The 21752-nt window shown below is 41.8% G+C and overlaps 1 protein-coding gene across 2 annotated transcripts; it reads left to right on the forward strand.

Annotated features, from left to right (window-relative positions):
• Positions 1–550: 550 nt before the first annotated feature.
• TENT5D (terminal nucleotidyltransferase 5D) lies at positions 551–17607 on the forward strand. Of its 2 annotated transcripts, none has more exons than XM_061445675.1 (3): positions 551–669; positions 9162–9284; positions 16326–17607. In XM_061445675.1, exon 3 carries the CDS (start codon positions 16345–16347, stop codon positions 17518–17520), a length of 1176 nt encoding a protein of 391 aa, XP_061301659.1. In that variant the 5' UTR covers positions 551–669; positions 9162–9284; positions 16326–16344; the 3' UTR covers positions 17521–17607. The 2 variants fall into 2 exon arrangements, with proteins under 2 accessions (XP_061301659.1, XP_061301661.1); XM_061445677.1 differs by lacking the exon at positions 551–669 and adding an exon at positions 5900–5921.
• The last annotated feature ends 4145 nt before the right edge of the window (positions 17608–21752 follow it).

A 21752-nucleotide genomic window follows, 5' to 3' on the forward strand; every position in this document is an offset into this window, starting at 1 on the left:
AACAAGGGTTGTATTTTGTGCCTGTGTATTCTTTTGTCATAAAAGGTTAAAATCTTGCTTGGGCACAATACCCAAGAGATGGCCTAGAAGTGTCTGAGTGATGTAAGCTGAAGTACAGAAACAACTATCTAAGGCTATTATCTATATTTGTCTATGATAAAATGCAGCTTAAAATTCTTTCATAACCTTTTTTTCCCAAGGTATGCTTATTGGTATGAGTCGCCCTAGTACTAAATCCTCTCTTCAAAAAAAAAACCAGAAAAATCAGTGTGGCTTACCCATTTCCCTTAGTTTCTCAGAACAGAAAGGTAAATTATCTTTCATTTTAGTTCTATGTAGTAGCAAAAGCAAACTCAGAGACTGTGCAACAGCAACTGTGAGCTATTTAATATTACAGTGGAATGGAAATAACCAAGACTGGCACAAATGCCATAACCTCATCCCATGCAGGGTTCTGTTCCATCCAGACAGTTAAGTAATTGATCAAAGATAATAAATTTCAGAAGCCCACAGCTGGAAAGCCTGTTTTGCTAAATTTGACATGTAAAACTAGAGTCTGTGACATCACAAAGAAGCATATGGAATGTGTCTCCTAGCAAAGCTTGGTGCAGGGAGATCCTGGTCCACCAGCTGACGGCCGTACAGCAGCCAAGCACCTCTCCTCTGAAGGTCAGGAGGAATTTGGGGGGTTGAGTGACCAAACTGCAGGTGCCGGTGCTCACATCACTGACTTCTTGCATGAGTTTAGCTAAATCATCATGGAATCATAGAATCCCAGCCTGGTTTGTGTTGGAAGGGACCTTAAAGCTCATCCAGCTCCAACCCCTGCCACAGGCAGGGACACCTTCCACTAGACCAGCTTGCTGCAAGCCCTGTGTCCAACCTGGCCTTGAGCACTGCCAGGGATGGGGCAGCCACAGCTTCTCTGGGCACCCTGTGCCAGCGCCTCAGCACCCTCACAGGGAAGAATTTCTGCCTTATATCTCATCTAAATCTACCCTAATGTCTAATTTAAATCACCTTAGTCCTTCTGTTCACATACCTGAAACTTTGTATTGTCATGCTTAGATTCCCTTGTCCACATTACATCCTCTTGCTATGCATATATCTAGTATCTATCTTTTAGTATGTATAGCACAGTATGCGTAGATGTCTCTTGTGTATAACCAGGTGAGGGTCTGATCTCGGCCGAGCCTTCCTAGTGCTCCTGTAATAGCAATAACGAGGCCAAAGGCACAGACAGTTCACGCAGGCAGGACTGTGAAACTGAACGAGTTTTGTTCCGACATTCTGGGGGTTAATGAGCTGAGAAGCGGCTCAGCAGAGGATGAAACCTCCTGTCCCTGGCGAACGGGACCTTCCTCCCACGGGCACTGTGTTGGCGGGACCTTCACCGTCCTTCCTCATCCCCTCGCCTTGGGGAGTTGCAGGTGGTGAAGGGCGAGGCCCTCAGGGGTCTGCGTCCCGCTCGGCCGCGGTGGTGGAAAGCCGGCCGTGAAGCGGCGGTGACCCCATAGGTGCGGCGGCACCGGCGGAGCCCGCTCAGTGCAGCGGTCCCGCTTCCCTGCTGCAACGCCGGGTGCCTCGGGCCTTCCCGGCTGCGGCTCCCGGGCCGGGGGGGAGGCCTGCGAGGAGCGGTGGAGCAGGGAGCGCCGCCGAGGCGGCCTCGCACCCCGTGGGCGCCGGGGTCTCCCCGAGGCGGGGCCGCCTCAGGCGGCGGCGCTCGGCCTCCCCCGCCAGGCGGCGGGCGGGAGCGCGGGCGGGCGGGCGGCGGGAGCCCCGTTGGCGGCGGCGGCCCCGCCTCGGGCTGTGACGCGCGTTGCCATGGCCACTGCTTTACGCTACAGAGGCCGGCGGGGGCGGCGGGAGGGGCGGGCGCTTCAGCACCGGGCGGCCGCGGACAGCAGCACCGGCGGCGGCGGCGGCTCTGCCGTGCGGGAGCCTGCGGAGGAGGAGCCCCCCCCCACGCGCGGTGAGTGTCCCCACACAGCCCCCAGGGGGTCCCCCCGGCCCGGTCCCGTCCGGCCCAGGCGTCGGGGTTCCCGGCGTGCAGCGGTCACCAGTGGTGGCCGGGCAGAGCGGGGCCGGGGCTCGGCGGGACCTGCTGCCGGAGCAGCGCGAGTCCCAGCGCGGCCGGGTGCGGAGGAGGCCGCGGTGTGGGGTGGGTGTTGCAGCGAAGCGGCCGTTCCGCTCCGGTCTTAGTTCTAAAACTTTGCGGGACCTGCGGTGGTTGCCTCGGGTCTGGCCTTCGGTGTCCCTTGGCAAGGCATCTCCCGGAGAAACTTTACCAACCAGTGAAATGAGCTGCTTGGCAAACTGGCGGTGCCGGGGTGTGGGGGTGTGTGTGTGGAGGGGTTCTTGTTGCTCTGTCTTACTACGGGCATTCATTTGCATGAATCCTAACAACTCACTGAATTTAGGCAATACCAGCCTCACCGAATTAATAGGTGCAGTAGAAGCGTGGTATTTACTGCTTGCTGTCCAATTTAATACTGGAAGCTTGAGCATCCCACCTGGACTGTGTAAAGTAGCCCTTAATACGTCAGGCCTTTCTCAGGTACTCAGAAAGGGCCACTCGTGTTCCCAGGGAGGAGGCAGGCAGCCAGCCAGCTGGGATTCACTGCCCTGAACTATTTGGAACTGCTCTTCAAATGTGTGCAAAGCAGAGCTGGTTCCCAGCATCTCAGGGCCAGTTCTCTATGTCTTCCCAGGCAGGAAATCACTCTGCTGTGCTCACTGCCTTCTCCCGTCCACAGGCAGGTCTCATTGTTACGTCTGTTAAGCTGCTGCAAATCTCTGTGTATATTATTTCATCCAAAAGAGCATGGTTGACTACGCAGGCACACACATTGTCTTCCACGTGCTGCTTTAACGGTGGTAGTTTGTTCATGGGTCTCATAAAAAGCAATGAGGTAGGTATGAATGGTGATGCAGATCAGTGTTAAAGGCCAAGGAATGAATAATAAATGAAAGTGGATCAAGAGCAGGTACTCTCCCACACTTTATGCTTTTGTGTTCTTCTTAAACAATGGAGTCAGATGTGACTTGTGTGTCTCCCATTCAGAAACATAAAAACAATCTCCTTGTCCTGTCACCCCTCTGTGTGTTGTGGCTGCAGCACTCAGGAGTAAGGAACAAGGGCTTGATGTGTGGAGGGGAGAACAGCAGTGTCTGTTTTGTACTGCCTGCTCTGTTATGCCTTAGACCTCCTGCACTCCCACAGCGTGATTCAAACAGAATAGTAATAATTCCTGTAATTTGCTGATGATGCAGTCCTTTGACCTCGTGGCAGTGTTACCTGCACATGATCCCCACTCAGCTATGCATTAGAAGCATAACTTCACAGTAAATTTAGTTTTGTTGCCTCATTAGGCATCAGGCATACAGCACTGTAGTAAGGACTATATGCTCTGTAATGATTCAGCTGCCAGAAAGAGAGAAGTCTGACATCGACCCTGTCGAGCAAAGGCCAGAACTTAAATTCCTGCCCCAGAGAGCTTATCAAGAGCTCCTGTTCAAGTTCAGCAGTAACTGCTGACGCAGTAGAGTCCGATAATTTATGAATCTGCTATAAATCAGGGAGAGATAAGTGGACCAAGTTCCTTGAGAGATCACATTGAAATCACATTGAGATGGAGTTATTTTGGAGAGTAAATTAAGTAGCATTTAGTCTGGCAGTGGAAATTCATTCATGAATCAACACTGCTTGAAGGAATGAAATTTTACCTGCATTTTCACAATGCTCCTAATCCAGATTGGTTTCATGGCCTTTCTAGTTCTTGGTTGTGATATCAGACTCCGTTCTGAACGGTAGGTCTCGGACTGCTGGGTAGGAATCAGGGCTCCTCACCTCCAGGACAGGTTTGTTTGGCGCCATCATCCCTGCTTGGCCATGGCAGGGGGTGAAAGTGTCAGCAGCTTGTACTCTGCTTTGCCTCTTTCATTCATGTTGAGCAGCCCTGGGTGGGTCACCCCGAGGTTATTGACAGTGTTTGTTGAATTCCCAGTAGCTTGATAGTCATCTGCATATGGGGATAGATCTTGTCTTATGGGTATGTCTTAAATGTCTGTGTTCAACTTGCACAGACTGTAATGGATGAAGCTCAGTGGAAGAGTTACAGGATTTGTAGGCACACTCCACATCCAATTTCATCATCAAACTGTAGGTAACACAGAGTGAGGGAAGGTCCATATGGAGTGGAAGTGAGTGCAGGATGTATTGTACTAAAGTCAGATGCCCAGCTATGCTCATACCGGGCCAGTTCTGCTCCTGTTTACACCAGAGCAACATTTGGTGAGAGAACTAAATTTATGCCGTTTGTTTTCAAACATAAAAAGTAGTCTATTGAAAGTGAGAGTCTGGCTTTTTCCCTTTGCCACCGCGACCTTCATACAGAAATAATTGTTCAAAGCACCAGTTCAGGATCTAAGTTATCACAGGGAATCAGCAACCTCTCTATTGTCTACTGCTATACAGAATTAGAGTGCAATTCTGCTATACAGAATTGGAGTACATAAAGGGAGAACACAGCTATATGAAAATGGCTTCTTCATATTGCAGAATTGCTCACGGATAAACCATTATTTCATGGGGTTCCTTTTTTTCCTAGCCAAGATATTTTTGCATTCCTAAAAGCTGTTTCTTTCAGTAGATATTAACAGAAGAGTGGTTTTCCTCCATAAAACACTAGGAACTGGTACAGCAGATGTCAATTTATGTCAACATCAGCTGATTTTCTTCTACATTACCCTTTCTGCTGGATCTTTGCTTATCTAGCAGGTCCTGTCTTCTTGACATGTGATGTCACATTGGATGTTGTTTCACATTCAGTGATAGAAAGCTTGACTCAGTCTTTCTCAAGAATTGGTGTTGTCATCTGCATGATGGATATTATGCATTATTGATAGTGATGGAAAAGTCACAAATACACACATCTTTGCTGCAGGGCCTTAACCTTTTCCTTTGGTTTATCACAGCTTTAACTTCTCTCTGCATTTTAGTAATTATGTCAGCAGAGACATTTCATGCTGCCTTTACCACAGAAGGGTAGTAGTAGCCCTGCAGCCATAATCCTTTTTTTCTGATGTACTTTGATTGGAGTTATGCTGATTTTTACTTTACTTTATCACAAAAAAATTTCAGTTATCAGCTATTTTCTAGGAGAACCCTAGTTCTTACAGATGCAGAATTAAGAATAAGCTCTTGGACAGCAGGTACTTTGAAGTTAAGTGATGTGTTTTATCCTCCCAGTTTTACACTGCAAACCTGGAAAACTAGCATTCAAAGGAAATCCCACTACTCTATTGTGTAGTTAGAGAGTAACTTTGCAATATAAGTATGGGAATTAATTAATAAAAAGATTAATTACATGTTAACATGGTAAACACAAATAGCATCATAAACAAACTGTGCAAGACATAGTAATTTTTTGACTAGGGGTTCCAGCTTGCCCTCTCACCAGTTCTGTGAGACATGTTTCTGTGGAGGTTGCCAGTAAAGCCTCGTCCAGGATACAGAAGGCTTTTCCAACTCAGTTTAAACTCAGCACTTGCTGCACCAGTCACAAAGAGCCTTTATTCAGAGGCATCCTACACTGCTTAACAAATCAACCAGACTTCATGTCTTCTTCCATAAAATGAAAATACTGCTGGAGTGAAACAGGATAATTGCTTAATAGCAAATACTTTTATAAAATATGCAGAGCAGAACAGGAATGATGCAGAGAGGGTTTTATGGAACACGCGTGTGTCTTCAGCTTTTTGGCTCACCCAAAGGAAAACTCTCCAAATCCATTGTACTACTGTATGTACTATCAAAATCCACCCTCAATATTTCAAAGGCTGGGTACTGACTCAGAAGAGGAAAAAATACCAACCATTGCATTGACTGAATGAACTAAATGCAGCTTCCAGCAAGGAAGGTACAGTATTTTTTGTAAGGAACAGGAAAAAAAATGAGAAATCCAGTCAATTTATTGTGTGTGTTGGAACCCTTTCAAAACAGACATGACAGCAAACCTGGCAGTACCCTCTGATGCTTTCATGACCAAGGCCATCCCACAAGACAGGTTCTTGGAAGTGTTCTGCCACTGGGTCTCCCTTGATGTAGATGAGGGGAGAAAGCCTCTGTGGAGTTCCTGAGGAGAGCATTGACTTTGTAATACCCTCTATTCCCTGAAAACAACCCAGAATTAGGACTGTGATGGCACACTGTGTGGCTCATCCTTCTTCTTCTGGCATTTGAAGAGGAGAGATAATTATGAAGATGGTTAATAGATGGAAAAGGAGGATTGTTTCATTCCTTACCTTGCCTGCTTTTGCTGCAGTTTAGTCATAATAATGAGAGTTTTTGATAAGTGAGCTTGGGGTTGAGTCACTGGTATCTTGAGTGAGTAAATAGATTTTGGTATTAGCCTGAGGAGCTAAGCAGAGCAATCATGCGCTGCTCCTGGAAGCTGGCAGGCAGAAATGGGGAGGCAAGCATCTCTGGAAATGGGAGAGGATCCTTGGTTCTCATTCTTGCTGACTTGGGGGAATCACCTTGAAATGCCCTGGGTCAGCTGGTGAGGTGTCTGAGCAACTTCCGTGCTTGCTGGAGCCCATGGGAGATGTAGGCACTCAATAGGTTTGAGTGTCAACATGACTCATGGTGGGACGTGGAAGTGGGGACATCCAAAAGCAGTGTCCAGCTGGGAATGTGCTCTCAAGCTCTATTTGTGTCACAGCATGTCAGAGGGGAAACCTGCAGCGCGGAGCCATGTGTTATCTCCTAGTCCCTGCTGGTTCTCGTTGTAGTCCTTCACTCATTATGCACAGAAACACAAAGGTAAAAGACTTTGAAATGAGTTTGTTGGTGCATATCATCACAATTCACATTTCAAACTCAGGAATAGGAAAATATTCTCTTTGAGGCGCAAGGTAACTGTTGACACAGTCATTTTTATTTTTGTTTTTTCTGCAGTTAGAAAAATCCTGGAAACCATGAGTACAGAGTAATGAAATGATGCACTTTTTCCTGTAATGATGAAGCCAATAAAAGGCACCCATTGAGAATAATGTCCCAACAGCCAAAGCACTTCATCAATCTCAGCTGCTGCTTCTATGAACATATTGTATAATAATGGGAGTTCTTGTACAAAAAAAATATAAAGGTGCCTTTCTCCTTCCCCTCAATATCACCAGGGGAAGGCATTAATTCTACTCTAGTGTTAATCTATTCTAGCAGGATGATATATCCATTAATGGATATCATATATTTATTAAACCTTCCACCCTCACACAGAAATAACAATAGTTCATCATTCAAAAGTTCATTACTTTCAAAAGTAACCGATCATATGTTTGTCTGACTTTTTTTATCTAAGCAATCCAGAACTTATTTCCTTGCTGTTGAAGATGTGACTGGCTAACCAAAGCTCAGCCCTGGCCAGACTTAACTCTGTATTCTCAGCTGCAGACATGAGCCATCACTGCGCAGATCTGGGGAGCACGTCAGGGAATATTTGTTCTGGTGTCCTCAGCATAAGCAGGACATGGAACAGTTGGAACAAGTCCAGAGGAGGCCACAAGGATGATCAGGGACTGGAGCACCTCCCGTATGAAGACAGGCTGAGAAAGTCGGGGCTGTTCAGCCGGGAGAAGAGAAGGCTGTGTGGAGACCTCATAGCAACCTTCCAGTATCTGAAGGGGGGCCTATAGGGATGCTGGGGAGGGACTCTTCAGTAGGAATTGTAATGACAGGACAAGGGGTAGCGGGTTCAAACTTAAACAGGGGAAGTTTAGATTGGATATAAGGAAGAAGTTCTTTACTGTTAGGGTGGTGAGGCACCGGAACGGGTTGCCCAGGGAAGTTGTGAATGCTCCATCCCTGGCAGTGTTCAAGGCCAGGCTGGACAGAGCTTTTGGTGACATGGTTTAGTGTGAGGTGTCCCTGCCCATGGCAGGGGTTAGAACTACATGCTCTTAAGGTCCTTTCCAACCCTAACTATTCTGTGATTCTATGATTCTATGTACCCATTCAATTAGTGGACCATCATGAGCTGGAAAGCAAATGAAAGTTACAGACAGGTCTTGGCACAGCAGACAAGCCCTCACAAAGTGAGGAAAGCAAGTACTGGGCTTCTGGCAGCAGTAAAACAACATATTCAGTGATAAAAGTCTGACTACTGTAGCATGGAAGAAAAATCCATAACATTCCTAATAAAATGAATAATACAGCCCATACTTCCTTAGGCTATCATTTCAGCTTTTCCTGCAGATTATGCATATATTTACACTAAAATCATACTTGCAAAGTCATCTTTACTCAGAAGCATGTATACTTTCAGCATAAAAGTTGAGACTGTGGAACACAACAGCAAGGAGTAAATTCACACGTGAATCAAACCATGCAGTGGACAGGGCCGTATGCAGGATAGTGAAGGAACGTTGTGTAGATGTTGTGAACTTTGTAGCATGGAGTGCTGGAATACAGATCTTTGAAGGGAAGTCTAAAAAAAAAGGCTACTGAGCTGAAATTGAAATTTCAGCTGATAGAACTTTCAGACGTAGGCTGCCCACCTCTTTGAAATGAGGAGAAATATTAACAAATGCCTTTCTGATAGCATAAAAGTATTTACACAAACAGCTGTAATTCCTTTATAGCCAGTCAGTAGGCCATTCAGTTCAAATTCCAGCAACAGGCTAAATCCTGGGCTTCCCATAAATGACCCAACCAACCAACCAACCTTGTCCGCCAGGAAACAAGACCTTCCTGCCTTCTTCATGCATTTTGAGAAAGAATATGAAGACACTATACAATTCCTAATGTTTAATTTTGCAGAGTTATTATTTTTTGTTGTTTTATGATTCCACTATGTCCCTGCTAATTTGCATGTCTATTAATAACAGTAAATTCCTTTTCAAAATCCCATGAAGAAAATAGCAAGTTTATTAACATCCTTGCAAAAGATGAAGTCTGACCTGAAACCCAGACTCTTTATAAGCACTTCTGTGCCTTTCCATTGCTTTTACCTTATCATTGCCAACTTAAAAGGCTATTCTTATGACTGCAGGACTGCCACGATGTAATGCATGATTTATTATGTACAGCAGGTGACTGGTAGTTAGCATTTGTCTCAAAATGAATGCTACTGTCTGATGTTTTTTTTTCTTTCCTGCAGCTTTCCATGGGCGGTTCTTGGTTTTGTCAGTGACAAGATGACAATCCATATTTCTACCAAAGGATCCAGTGAGTCATCCTATTAACTCCACTGAAATACATGCTTGCTAGTCGTCCTGCCACTGTAAGTCTGTGGGATTTTGCATTCTCTCTGGAGACACTGTTCAGGAGTTAGTCCATAGTATGCATTCAGTAGTACAAATAATCTTTTTTTCTAAACCAGTAACTTCTCAGTGATGACCACAGCACCAAATAGACCCTATTTCCCCACATATCATTGCATATCACATCTTCCTCTTTTTTTATGTTATTAAAGTATTTTAGAGCAAATGAGAAGACTGACTATGCCACATACCATGCTGTTTCCAAGGGCTTGATTTAATTGTACCAGAAGGGTGTGTAAGGAGGAACTTTGCGTGTTGTGGGAACTGATACAAAGTCATAATATAGGCCTTGAAAATGTTGCCCTGAGAGGGAATACGCATACAGCTAAGAATGAGTGTATTGTGAATCATGGTGGAAAAATTCCATGTCCAAAAATCCCCAGATCTCCAGGATGACATAAAGTGGATTATGTATTCGTACTGGTTGCCCAAATTAACTCAGTTACGTTGTCCCTCCTGAGAACTCCCAACTCATCGAGCCAAGATCCTTTAAAGTTCCAGTAGAGGTGTAGTCTACTCAGTTCCTTTTCCCAGCTTTTTGCTATAAGAGAATGCAGCTGCCCTTGGGTTGTACTGTTTTGCAAGTTTTCATGTGGGAGAAGGGGCACCGCAGGCTGGTACATGACTATTGCTTTTCCCCATCCTTCAGTTGTGTTGGAGAAAAGGTAGGACTCACTCTTGTTGATAAAAGTCTCTTCTTTTAAGCTTTCTTGTTCTGCCCATGAAGGTGATGTTCTGTGGCATAGCTCAAGCAAGCTGCTTTCTGCTTAAGTGTATTTTGCACACCATGCAACCTTACCTCACATTAGAAGAGCATATGGCCTTGAGTTATGATTTGTTATTTCAGGGTAACTAGATGGTAACTGTACCGAAAACTGATGGCAACTCATGCGTTATCTCACGATAACAGGATAAATAAACCCTATCTTCACTGCATGCATTAACATTAATGGAACCTCATGGAAAACACTGTCAACCAGTTTAAATTTGTCCCCATTTAGGATGCCCCAGATGCTTTACTGCTTCTACGTATCTCATGCACATTTAAATTATGGCTGGGACTCCTTCCACGTTTGACATTCTTACCTTCAGAGCTTATGCCAGCTGCTGTCCTCAAGTTAGTAAGCATGCAAAAATATCCAGCATAATAAAGCAATGTATCTTTGAATTAAAATAAAGCCTTAGCAAGCTATTACGGAAATCATTAGTGGTGCATATAATGTGTATGCAGCAAAACCAATATAGAGATCTGAGGGGAGATTTTCAGTAGTTTGAGCATCCCTGGGATGACCCCCAAAAGCGAGGCTACCACAGCAGCTGACAAGACATTTTGCTTCATCTGTAAAAGGTCCCTTTGCCACCAATTTCAAGTGCAAAGTAAAGACAATAGGAGCACCAAAGTATTCCGTATAATTATTGTAAAACAGACAGATAGGGGTGGAGATAAAAGCAAAGGGAAGAGAATGGACCTAACACAGCTGCACAAAAACTGTTTCAGATGTTTTCTGCTTGAGAATGCCAGCACACTACAAACTGAAAATACGCTGAAGCAACATTACAGAGTGTATAAAAAGAGAATCTAACCAGTTTATTGGTAAAATATGAGCTAAATTTGTTGAGACTGTCCTCTAGACTGTAAGTATTTGTTTCTGCGAAAATTGTGTGGAACGTGAAAGCAACTATTGGCATGGCAGGTTTTCTTCATTTGGATGTAAAGCCAGATCTGCTTTTATTTTTTCTATGAAGCTGGTGTGTGGCAGAGTGCTGAGAGGTGGTTAACTAAATCTTTTAGCATCATTGTAAACCCAAACTCAGTTTTTGGTCCAGCCCCTGCTGAAGAAAATGAGAACCCCTGATTTCAAAGTAAAAATAAATAATAAAAATTAGAAAAACTACATTTAGTGATTCCACAATAACTAAACTTCTTTCCACATTGTGACCACTTCATCTGCTGAAGGTGCTTGCTCAAGGCACGTTGGACCTTGAATCAGGGAAATATTTTTTTAACCTTATTTAACCTAAGATTAAATATCACAAAACTTGATGAGGTCTGATCCATCTTATTCTCTGCTTCTCCAGCCAGTATATCTAAAAGGAAACACCTAGAAAGCTGCTTTTCCTGTTCACTTCATCTGCCAGAGATTTTACACTGGGCAGGATTCAGGGTCCATTGCAGTTTATAGTAACATATTAAATCTCATTGAAAAAAAAACAACAAAACAAAAACTAATAAAAATCGCCAGGAAAGAGTCTCAATAATTTAAAAATACTGAAGAAGTGAGGAAAAATACTCCTTTTTCAATACACAAATCCAAAGGCTATTTATTCCTTTCACTGCCACGGTGCTATTCTATGCAGCCTTCCATTTACCCGTGTGGTCTTTAAGATAGGAAAACACTGAATGTGAAACACATTAAATACTTTTAGGTATTCATATGGAAGAAGTGACAGAAACAGAATTCTTTGACAAGGTTCAGCAGGGCAGAGCTAGGGAAGGCTGGGACTGTTGGTGCTGGTGACTAAAACCTCCCAAAGTCCATGTTTCATATATGGTTATCCTAAACAGCATAATGCTGCTGCTGCAAAGGGGCAGGGAGATAGAGCTGCCTCGAGGGATCACCCTCCCCTGCAAACATCACCAGTTTCCAAAGAATAATGATGTTTTCCAGCCTCTTTTTCCCCTTAACCAAGCCAACCCCAGCATTCACTTCTGTTCGGCTTCACGTGCAGTGAGTTGCCTTCCCTTCCTCCCTTGATCTGTCTGGTTTTACACAACACTTTGACTAATTATAGCCTCAATACTGCTGCTGATTTATTGTAACTGGGGCTTACTTGTGTTAATAATAATGTCTGATGTTAGCCTGAGCACCTTGGTAAATAAATTTGCTACTGCTCTAAGAAATAAGGTTCCTAATGACTATAAAATTGCCTGGAAATTGTTCTCATTGCCAGACAAGATTAAGGAAAAGAACAAGGGAAAGTTGTTCTAGGAAAGTGCAGGGTTGTGTACTGGCTTGTAAACTGGAAGTAAATTACTAAAAAATAAATACTAAAAAAAAGTTTCTTTAGGTTTACCTGTTAATGACTTATATTCTTGACAACTTAATTCCTGTTTTTCCTGGGACATTTTCCTTACATATCAAAGTTGAATGCATTATTTCAACACAGAATTCTTAGTATGTGTCATAGGACATTTCTCATATTTTAACGTTGGGGTTCTGAACTCACAAAGCATCACCATGTTCTCCTGGAATCATGTTAGAGAAATGACATTTTGAGATACAACTCTTCAGCACCAAAGACATTACTGACATTACCTTTTCCTGTTATTTTTAAGTCTTAGTATATTGCAACAAAAACACGTAGCAATAAAGGAAGAATTTCTAAGCTTATTTAAGGATACTTCCATCTTCTGACTTTCAAAAAGTGTTTGAAGAGGATCCCACTGCTAAAAAAGGGGATTCAATTTCAACATTCCCTTCGTTAAGCCCTGTCTTTTACGTCACAGCATTAACCTCAAAAAGCTCTTAAAGTTTTGCAATATCAGACAAATCACATAACAACTACTGCCTGTACAATTCTGGCAACTAAAAGCTTGCTGGTAGGTTGTTAGAGCTGGTCCACCATAATCTGATGTGTCGATAACGGGGATGACAAGCATGGCAGCCAAAAAGTTTATACAAAACCCTCTCCTCCCAGCCATTTCGCTCCACCCAGTCTTGTGCTACTTCCAGAATTTACAGTGCCTTTCTGTGACAGCTGTTTTTCATGATAAACTGAGGTGTCAGAAGGGCTATGAAGTATGGATAGAAGTTTTTTTTCATAATCATAGTTCATGGTAATAAAGGAACAAGGATGAAATCATAAGATAAATAGCTAATGGTAAAGTCAGAGATATGTAAAATAGGCAGTGCTATGGATGGTCATCTTTCTCCCTTTCAGTTCGAATGCCATAACTTCTCAATGCCTGCAAAAGTGTGGGTATGTCTGAGTATGTATGCAAACAGATATATACACTTGCTTGTTACGTGTATGGAGTTACGTGCTACGTAAAAATTGCCAAGAACTAGTGGTTGTGCCAAAGCTGTAGGACTGAATCCAAGACCTTCACAGTGGCAATTCAGCAGCAATTAACAACACACACACCCCCCCCCCCCCCCCCCAAGCTTTGGTCCTGATTTAGACAACTTTTAAAGCATGTATTTAACTTCAGACATATGGCTGGTTCCATTCTTTGTAATGAGGCCAGAAATGTGCTTGAAGTTACATATGCTCCCTGATTAGTTTACTTGTGAGCTGGAGCTGTAGTGGAATTATGTGAAAAATAGCTCCATAATAATATTCCCGAGCCATTTGTCAGTTCACAAGTTACTTAAAAGGACTAAAATATTCAGAATGTGGAATCTGGTGGCAGGGGAAGGAAAATATGTGACAACGTACATATGTAGTCACTACTGATTAAGAAATAACAGTATAGATTTTTTGATAGTGTTATTACTCACTATGAGTTTACTTTATTCTAGAGCTTTAGCTGAAAACATGTGTTTTAGCCATCTGCCTGCAGAAGCATTTCTCGATGTGTCAGTAGTATGCTTGTAGTGTTGGCAGATACCTGAGAGTCTCTTCTTTCTCATCCTGTTTGCATGCAGAATTAAGGAATACAGTGATCTTTATTTTCGTATTCTTTTTAGGTGCTCAGGTAGCGTTTCAACAGCAATGAGCTAAACCCCTTTGCTATGTAACAAATAATTTACTGCAGTTGTTTTACAACTATTTTTAGTTTCCCTGAATTCTCCCTGAACTAAGCTTGCACAAACACAACAGAACGGTCTCAAAACACATGCAACATTAAAGGAGAAAGCAAAATCATCATGTTTGTGCAGAAAAAAGAAATTCCTCTCAGTAAACAAAGTTGTTTTCACTGTCTGTACCTCCATCTATAAACTGTCGAAACATCAGCTTCCCATGGGTTGAGGATATCCACATCTGACTCAGGAGAGCAAAGAAATGCCCCAGTTAACTGTATTGACAGTAAAAGAATATTTGCTCTCTTGAGCAATAAAGGAAGGTCCCACCACATCTGTAAACATTCTCTTCCTTCACCTGCAGCTCAGAGCAGCAAACACAGCTTCAAACTCAGTGCAGTGAGGCACAGCAGCCAAGCACTGGGGTTACTCAGAAAGTTATCAGTAAATCACAATATCTACATGGCAATTTATGGAAGAACAGTGTCTTCAATGCATGCGTTAACATTAATGAAAGGGAAAACCTCATGAAAAATGGTCTGATAGGGTTCAGCAATCAACCTTACTGATTAACCATCTGAACATTAACTACCCCAGAAGAACTAGGCAAGAGGGGACACAGCATGAAATGATGCTCATGGATTCTGGAAGTTTTTTAGCCCTCTGAACTGTTGCTGCTCTGTAATATCAATGCCAGGAAACAGTAAGGTGAAGAATTTCATCTCTCATTATTCCTTGGACACCACCTAATGCCCAACAATGTTTCCCTTTTTAGTTCCTTAAATGCACTTCTTGTTTACTTACTGTAATCACACCTAATTATATAATTGTATCATTGTGTTTAACTATAATCACAGTGCATATATATGCAATTAAAAAAATAAAGTATTCAGATTCCCATTACAAAAATTTCATTAAAATAAAGTTTGCACATGATCAGTTAGAAACATTTAAAAAAATACTGTGAGGTTTACACCTTTTCTCCCTCTCACTATAAAATGTAAATCATAGAATAGTTAGGGTTGGAAAGGACCTAAAGATCATCCAGTTCCAACCCCCCTGCTGTGGGCAGGAACACCTCACATTAAACCACGTCACCCAAGACTCCGTCCAACCTGGCATTGAATACTGCCAGGGATGGAGCATTCACAACATCCTTGGGCAACCCATTCCAGTGCCTCACCACCCTCACAGTAAAGAACTTCTTATATCTAACCTAAATTTCCCCTGTTTAAGTTTAAACCCGTTACCCCTTGTCCTGTCACTGCAGTCCCCGATGAAGAGTCCCTCTCCAGCAGCTCTGTAGGCCTCCTTCAGGTCCTGGAAGGCTGCTATGAGGTCTCCATGCAGCCTTCTCTTCTCCATGCTAAGATCTGTATGACTGATAAATATGACGATATGAAGACAAGAGAGAATTGTAAACTGAGGAATTCCAGGGCCTGAGCTTTATCCTATGTATTCTGTAGGTGCTTCTTTACAGGCTTTCTTGAAAAGTTTTAGCTTGCCAGTGCAGACTGGAAGGGGTTTTCATATCATTTCTGCAAACCATAGTGTGCGGCATTGGTAGGATAATGTAGGAACATGGTTAATGACTTAGAAAGAAAAGATTTTGTCTCAGAAGTGTAGTGGAAACTGCTTAAGGATTATTGGACATTCGGTTCTTAAACCGTAAAAAGAGGCATTAAAGGATGCATGTGTGTAGATGATCCATAGAGACTAAGGGACATCTGAGGCATATGGCTAAATAAACATTGAGCATGCTGCATCATTCCTGCTTTTTAAAAAAACTTCCTGGTCTGTCAGTGGTTTTAAGCATGCAAGTCACTGAAGGTGAGGGAGATTTCTAGGTAGAACAGAAAGAACAAATTTGCTCATTTTTCTCATTTTAGCTATTCACAGTGAAATTTATTTGGAGTTTCGTTATAGCCACAAAGAATTTCATGTTATTAACCTTTGAGTAGTTTTAAACTAAGTCTATATGGTTTACTGCATTTACTTTGAGTCATGGGTTATACAATAACACAGTGGGTCCTCGGCAGGATTAAAACCCGAGTACATTAAAATTCAATTAAAAGCCTTGACAAGTGCAGTGGTTGACTCAGACCGTTAACTGGGATTGTGCCTGTGTAAAATGAGCTGCTTTGTCACTGCACAGAGGAAGGAAGATATATATCTGTTATAACCAAGTGAAATGTCAGGCCCTCTTGTATTTGAGCAAGTTATAACATTTGTCTCTTAATTTCTGTTTCTCCCCAGTTAGCCGACCGACATCACAATGACTGAGGACTTAGGCCACAGATTCAGTAGTCTCACCTGGGAGCAGATTAAAATCCTGGATCAAGTTTTAGCTGAGGTCATACCTATTCATGGGAGAGGAAATTTTCCAACACTGGATGTAAAGCTTAAGGATGTCATTCATGTGGTAAAGGAACAGCTCACTGAAAAGCAAATCAGTGTTAGAGATATCCGCTTGAACGGTTCGACAGCCAGTCACATCCTAGTAGAGCAGAATGGAACCAGTTACAAAGACCTAGACATCATTTTTGGGGTGGAACTTCCAAGTGAGCTCGAGTTCCAGGTTGTTAAGGAAGCAGTTCTTAATTGCCTATTGGACTTCTTGCCAAAAGGTGTTAATAAGGAAAAAATCACTGCTCAGACCATGAAAGATGCTTATGTGCAGAAGATGGTCAAAGTCTCCACCGACTATGATCGCTGGAGTCTTATCTCGCTGTCAAACAACAGTGGCAAGAATGTAGAACTAAAGTTTGTCAACTCGCTCAGACGACAGTTTGAATTTAGTGTGGACTCCTTCCAAATCATACTGGACTCCATGCTAGAAGTTTACAAAGCAACAGACTGCGAATTGACAGAAGACTCTCACCCCACTGTCATTGCTGAAAGTATGTATGGAGACTTCAATGAAGCAATGTACCACTTAAGATACAAACTGATTTCCACAAGGAACCCAGAAGAAATCAGAGGAGGTGGCCTCCTAAAGTACAGCAATCTCCTGGTTCGCGACTTTAAGCCAGCAGACAAGGATGAAATCAAATCTCTGGAACGTTACATGTGCTCCAGGTTCTTCATTGATTTTCCAGATGTTGCTGAGCAGCAGAGGAAAATTGAGTCATATTTGCGCAACCACTTCATTGGGGAGGAGAAAAGCAAGTACGACTACTTGATGACTCTGCGTAGAGTTGTAAATAAGAGCACAGTCTGTCTTATGGGATACGAGCGAAGACAAACTCTGAATATGATCACAATCCTGGCTTTAAAAGTACTCGGAGAACAAAATATCATCCCAAATGCCGCCAATGTAACATGCTATTATCAGCCTGCTCCATACATCAGTGACAGAAACTTCAGCAATTACTACATTGCTCATGGACAACCACCTATCTTCTACCAGCCATACCCATTTCACATACAAATTCAAAGTGGCATGGTTTAGGAACTGGTAACCTCCTCACCACTTACACTCCTCTCTCTTTCCAGTTCTATTCATAATAAAGGCATCATTAAAGCAAGTTTAAGCATACATTTTGACTTAAGGACATATTTTTGTGCAAGTTGCCAAAGTTATTTGGTTGATCAATGTCTACATCACCGTTAAGCAGATTGTGAAATAAGTGAAATGGCTATCAGTCAAATACTTAAATCCCCACCTGTGTTTGGGCTATATATATTTTTTTCGATGAAAAAAAGAAGGATATAAATGATTCTAATTTTATAAAATAAAATGCACTAAGTTCTGAATTCTAAAAAATTCTTAAGCAAAATTTAAATTATGTAAATAAAAAATTAAGCAAATAAAATACCTCTCAGCAGAAATGCCTGGTTTTAGAATCAATAGTGTTCTGGGTACATCAAAGCAGATCAACCATCAGTTATACCCATGCAGTTCCAACAACATTTATTTGCAGCACCTTTAGAAAATCCCCATTGAAAGACTGTCTCTTGGTGGGTTGAGCTTTGCTTTACAGGCTCTGGTCTGGTCACTGTTCAGGTCCAACTGGAGATGTGAGGTCCCTCTCCTCACCAAGGTACTGTCTAGTCATGCTTAGCAGGAAACATACCTACCAAGAGCAGACTCAGCATTTTTGTGTATCCAAAGTTTCCACAGATCAGAGGGATCTGCCTCTCAGATAATGAAAGTAGTAAGAGAGACAACTATTCTAATTACATTGGTCTGGAAAAACAAGGTAATAGAATGAGAAAGAAGGTGCAAATTGAGCACATAGGGCTTGCTTGCTATTGCTAATTTGTTATCAATCAGAGATGCTTAAATGTGCAATAAAGTCATGGAAAAAAAGAAAAATATATATAAAAGAGCCCAGGACTGCATTGTTTTAAGGTGAATTAAAGCAAATCCTTGGCAGTGGCATTTGAAAAAGTATTTTATATTAGCAGTTTCCTGCATATCTTTAGATACCTGCACACATACATTAGTAGCAAATGAAGAATTCTCTTACGATCAGGAAGTAAAACATTAGTTCCAAGTTTTTGTGTGTGTGTTTACCAAAGATAAGTTTTAAACATGTCACATAAGTGCCTCCCTATGCCAGTTGCTCTGTGAAAGTAGCAATGATGTTGGCAATCAATCACGCTAGAGAGCTCCTTGGCTCCTGAAAAGGAAATGTTTGCCCTTGGTACTCCACTGACGGGTTGCGAAGTGCCCATAGCACTGAAGATCAGAGGGGTATCACCATTTGTCTCCCTATGACTAGGTTTGGGATGGATGGATCTAAGATGTTCTTACTGAAAGTATCAGAGTTCAGATCCTGAATACGGTGCAAGAAGGAATAGTATGAAAAGGAGATTTAGAATGGGTGTGATTGTAAGATGGGAACAGCCAACTGGAAATGCAGCAGTAAAGTTTCTTACATCTGATGCTTTACATGTCACTGTGTCATACCACAAGCTTATTGTTGGTACATCACTGTACGTCCTCATCCTCCTTGTGTTTAAAAACGCTGACTGCATTTCATCTATTGACAACAGGCACCAAGTCTTAGGCATTTCTTCTACTTGGGAAAGAGTGTTTGATTTATTTTACACAGAAATATGCTCCATAACACTATTTTAAACATTTCTAAAATTTCTAAGGTCTATGAAGTCCTATTGCCAGTGACATGTAGCTTTCCTTTTTAGCATTATATGCCTGTACAGTAGAACAAAAAGCTGTCTAAAGTCAACTAGAGTGCTAACTATTCTATGATTCTATAACTTTTCTGGCCATCATCACTAAAGTCAACCCTATTCTGTAAAATACAGTGCAAAAAACAATGTTTCTGCACCATAAAAAAGGTATAATAATCTACTTGGAAGCTGATTCATTTTGTGATGCCTTTCATGAATATAGCACTATTTTTGCTGATTTTTCATATATGCCCAATTCCATGTCTAAAAGCACAGTTTATTTCACTTCCGGTAGTATTTTTCTATTGGCTGAACAATATTTAATGAAATTGGCAATTCTAATTGCTATGTTATCAGATATGATAACACTAAATTTTCTTGTAAGGATTTCCAGGGAATTCTCCCTGTCAGAATCAAAATGGAGTGAAACACGGTGGATTCATTTTTTTTATTTTTAATGGAACCATTTAGATTACGAAGGGAACCTTGAAATTTAGTTTGGTATTTGTCAGATTATATAGCACTGTGAAATGCTGTAAGAGCCTTATGTAGGTTATGTCCTTGCTAATGGTCATGCTTCAACCCTCAGCCCATATGATTGGCAGGGCTGCAGAGTTGGACTGGGCACAGCTGGGACTTCCCATTGAATCTGTGGGAGCTAGGCATCCAAACACCTCAAGTGTCAGGAGGAGCTGGGCTCCTAAACTCCCTAAATCTGCCTGAAAATCTCAGTCCATCTGCACTGGCGTGTGACCTTTATGTGATGTAACCACCTCAACTCACTACTCCTCTGCTCCCAGTTTCCTTTGTTGCCAGGTGGAGAAATGGATTGATTTCTCAAGAAGCAGGAAACCAGTCAGGCGGGAAGGAACATTTTCAGCATGTCATGTATATCCAATGATCCATTACCTGGAGAAATATTACAAAAGCCTGGTTTTTAACCAACAAGTAGAAACATGTATCACCCATGTATAAAGGACTATAGTTCTTTCTTGAATCAGGCGCTGTGAAAATTATCAGGAAGAGTCAGCTAGGTCTGGATTTGTATAAACCAGCTGGTGTGCTTGTACAGCAACTCTGTATTTAAATATATTTATTCTGTTATGCCTGTTTATACATTCAGGTTAGGTAAGGAAGGACTCAGCCAAAGCCCATGGAGTTACTGGAAAGAGTGCCCCTAAATGCAATGGGCTTTGTGTGAGACCCCAGCAAAGAGTAAAGGACTTGGATGAGTGCCTAGAGGTGAAGGTACAAAGACACCAATATGCAAAAATGTCTCAGGTATAAATAAACCCTTTAAATTCATTGGAAAAGGTCTTATATTTCTTACCTAGACGTAGTTCAGTTTTGAAGGTTGAGGTTTATGATTTTATATATGCTTAAATATATAAAATCTCACATATCTATATAAACATGGGCGATCAACAAAATCTGATGGTCTTAAATATTTCCTTCCAAACGTTCCATTGATACTTGGCAGCAGTATTTGACTTGGAGATTGTTTTTTTTCTGTAAACTAATATTGAAAAGGGGATGTTGTACAGACTGCTGCTTGCAAAACATTGATACCATCAATATGTAAGATGAAATATTCTAACCTCTTCTCCAGTTGTTACTGATTTTTCCTTGTGCAGATAAAAATCTACGAAGAATTGAGTTTTCTCAGTACCAGTCTCCTGAGCTTCATGTTTGCATTATATCTTGTTGTTACAATCTGTTCAATGATTAGAATACCTGGAAATTGTAATGCTGGTTTTATTTAATCACATAAAACTCCTTAAGGTTTACAGCTTGAAGTAATCTACTGTTGTCAAGACCTCAGTGTTGAAGTTTAAAGTGCTTTCCTAAAAAATGTCATCTGAATTTTGTGTTATATTGTAAAAGGTCTATTTGAAGCATATACATTATGGTAGTTCCCTTAAAATGTGATTTGTGAGCTTGATACTCGACACATTACAGAAGTTTTTGCAATGGCTAAAAGAAATGTGAAATTGTCCTCAGTCGAGATGTTTTATCGTCTATTGTGTTGCACTGACCCTGCGGATCCGTGAAATCACAGATCTGATTTACCACCGCGTCACTTCCTTTTGATAGCTGTGTAATTTGAGTGATGTTAAGGGAGTTATATTGACATACATTTGGAGTTACACCAGTGTGCATTCAATATGATTTGCAGAAATACCTGGAGAAAGGACAGCAAAGAGAGTTTGGTATGTCAGTGTGATCCCTACAGCTCAGTTTCTGTTCGATGTATTTTTCTATTACGCTAGACAAATGGAAGGGTGTTCAGGACTGTTGCAGAAGAAAGAAGTATTTCACTTAATGTGCCATCTGAAGCTGTTGAAAAAAATACTGTAATGGTAAAAAATATGTACTAATCACACAAATTTGTAGGTCATTAGTCCACAGTGTTGACTAGTGCCTTTGGGTATTCGGGGAGCGACCATTAAAATAACTTTCTTGTTTAATGTATGGTTTGCTTGTCATCCCTTCGTTACTCTGGTTGGAGGCCAGTTCGAGCACAAAGATTGCTTCCACCAGCCA

Source organism: Pezoporus flaviventris, unplaced genomic scaffold, assembly GCF_033815535.1.
Source record: "Pezoporus flaviventris isolate CSIRO_AGI_PZ_B2104156 unplaced genomic scaffold, CSIRO_AGI_Pfla_v1 ptg000005l, whole genome shotgun sequence".
In the NCBI taxonomy this organism is placed as follows: domain Eukaryota; kingdom Metazoa; phylum Chordata; class Aves; order Psittaciformes; family Psittacidae; genus Pezoporus; species Pezoporus flaviventris.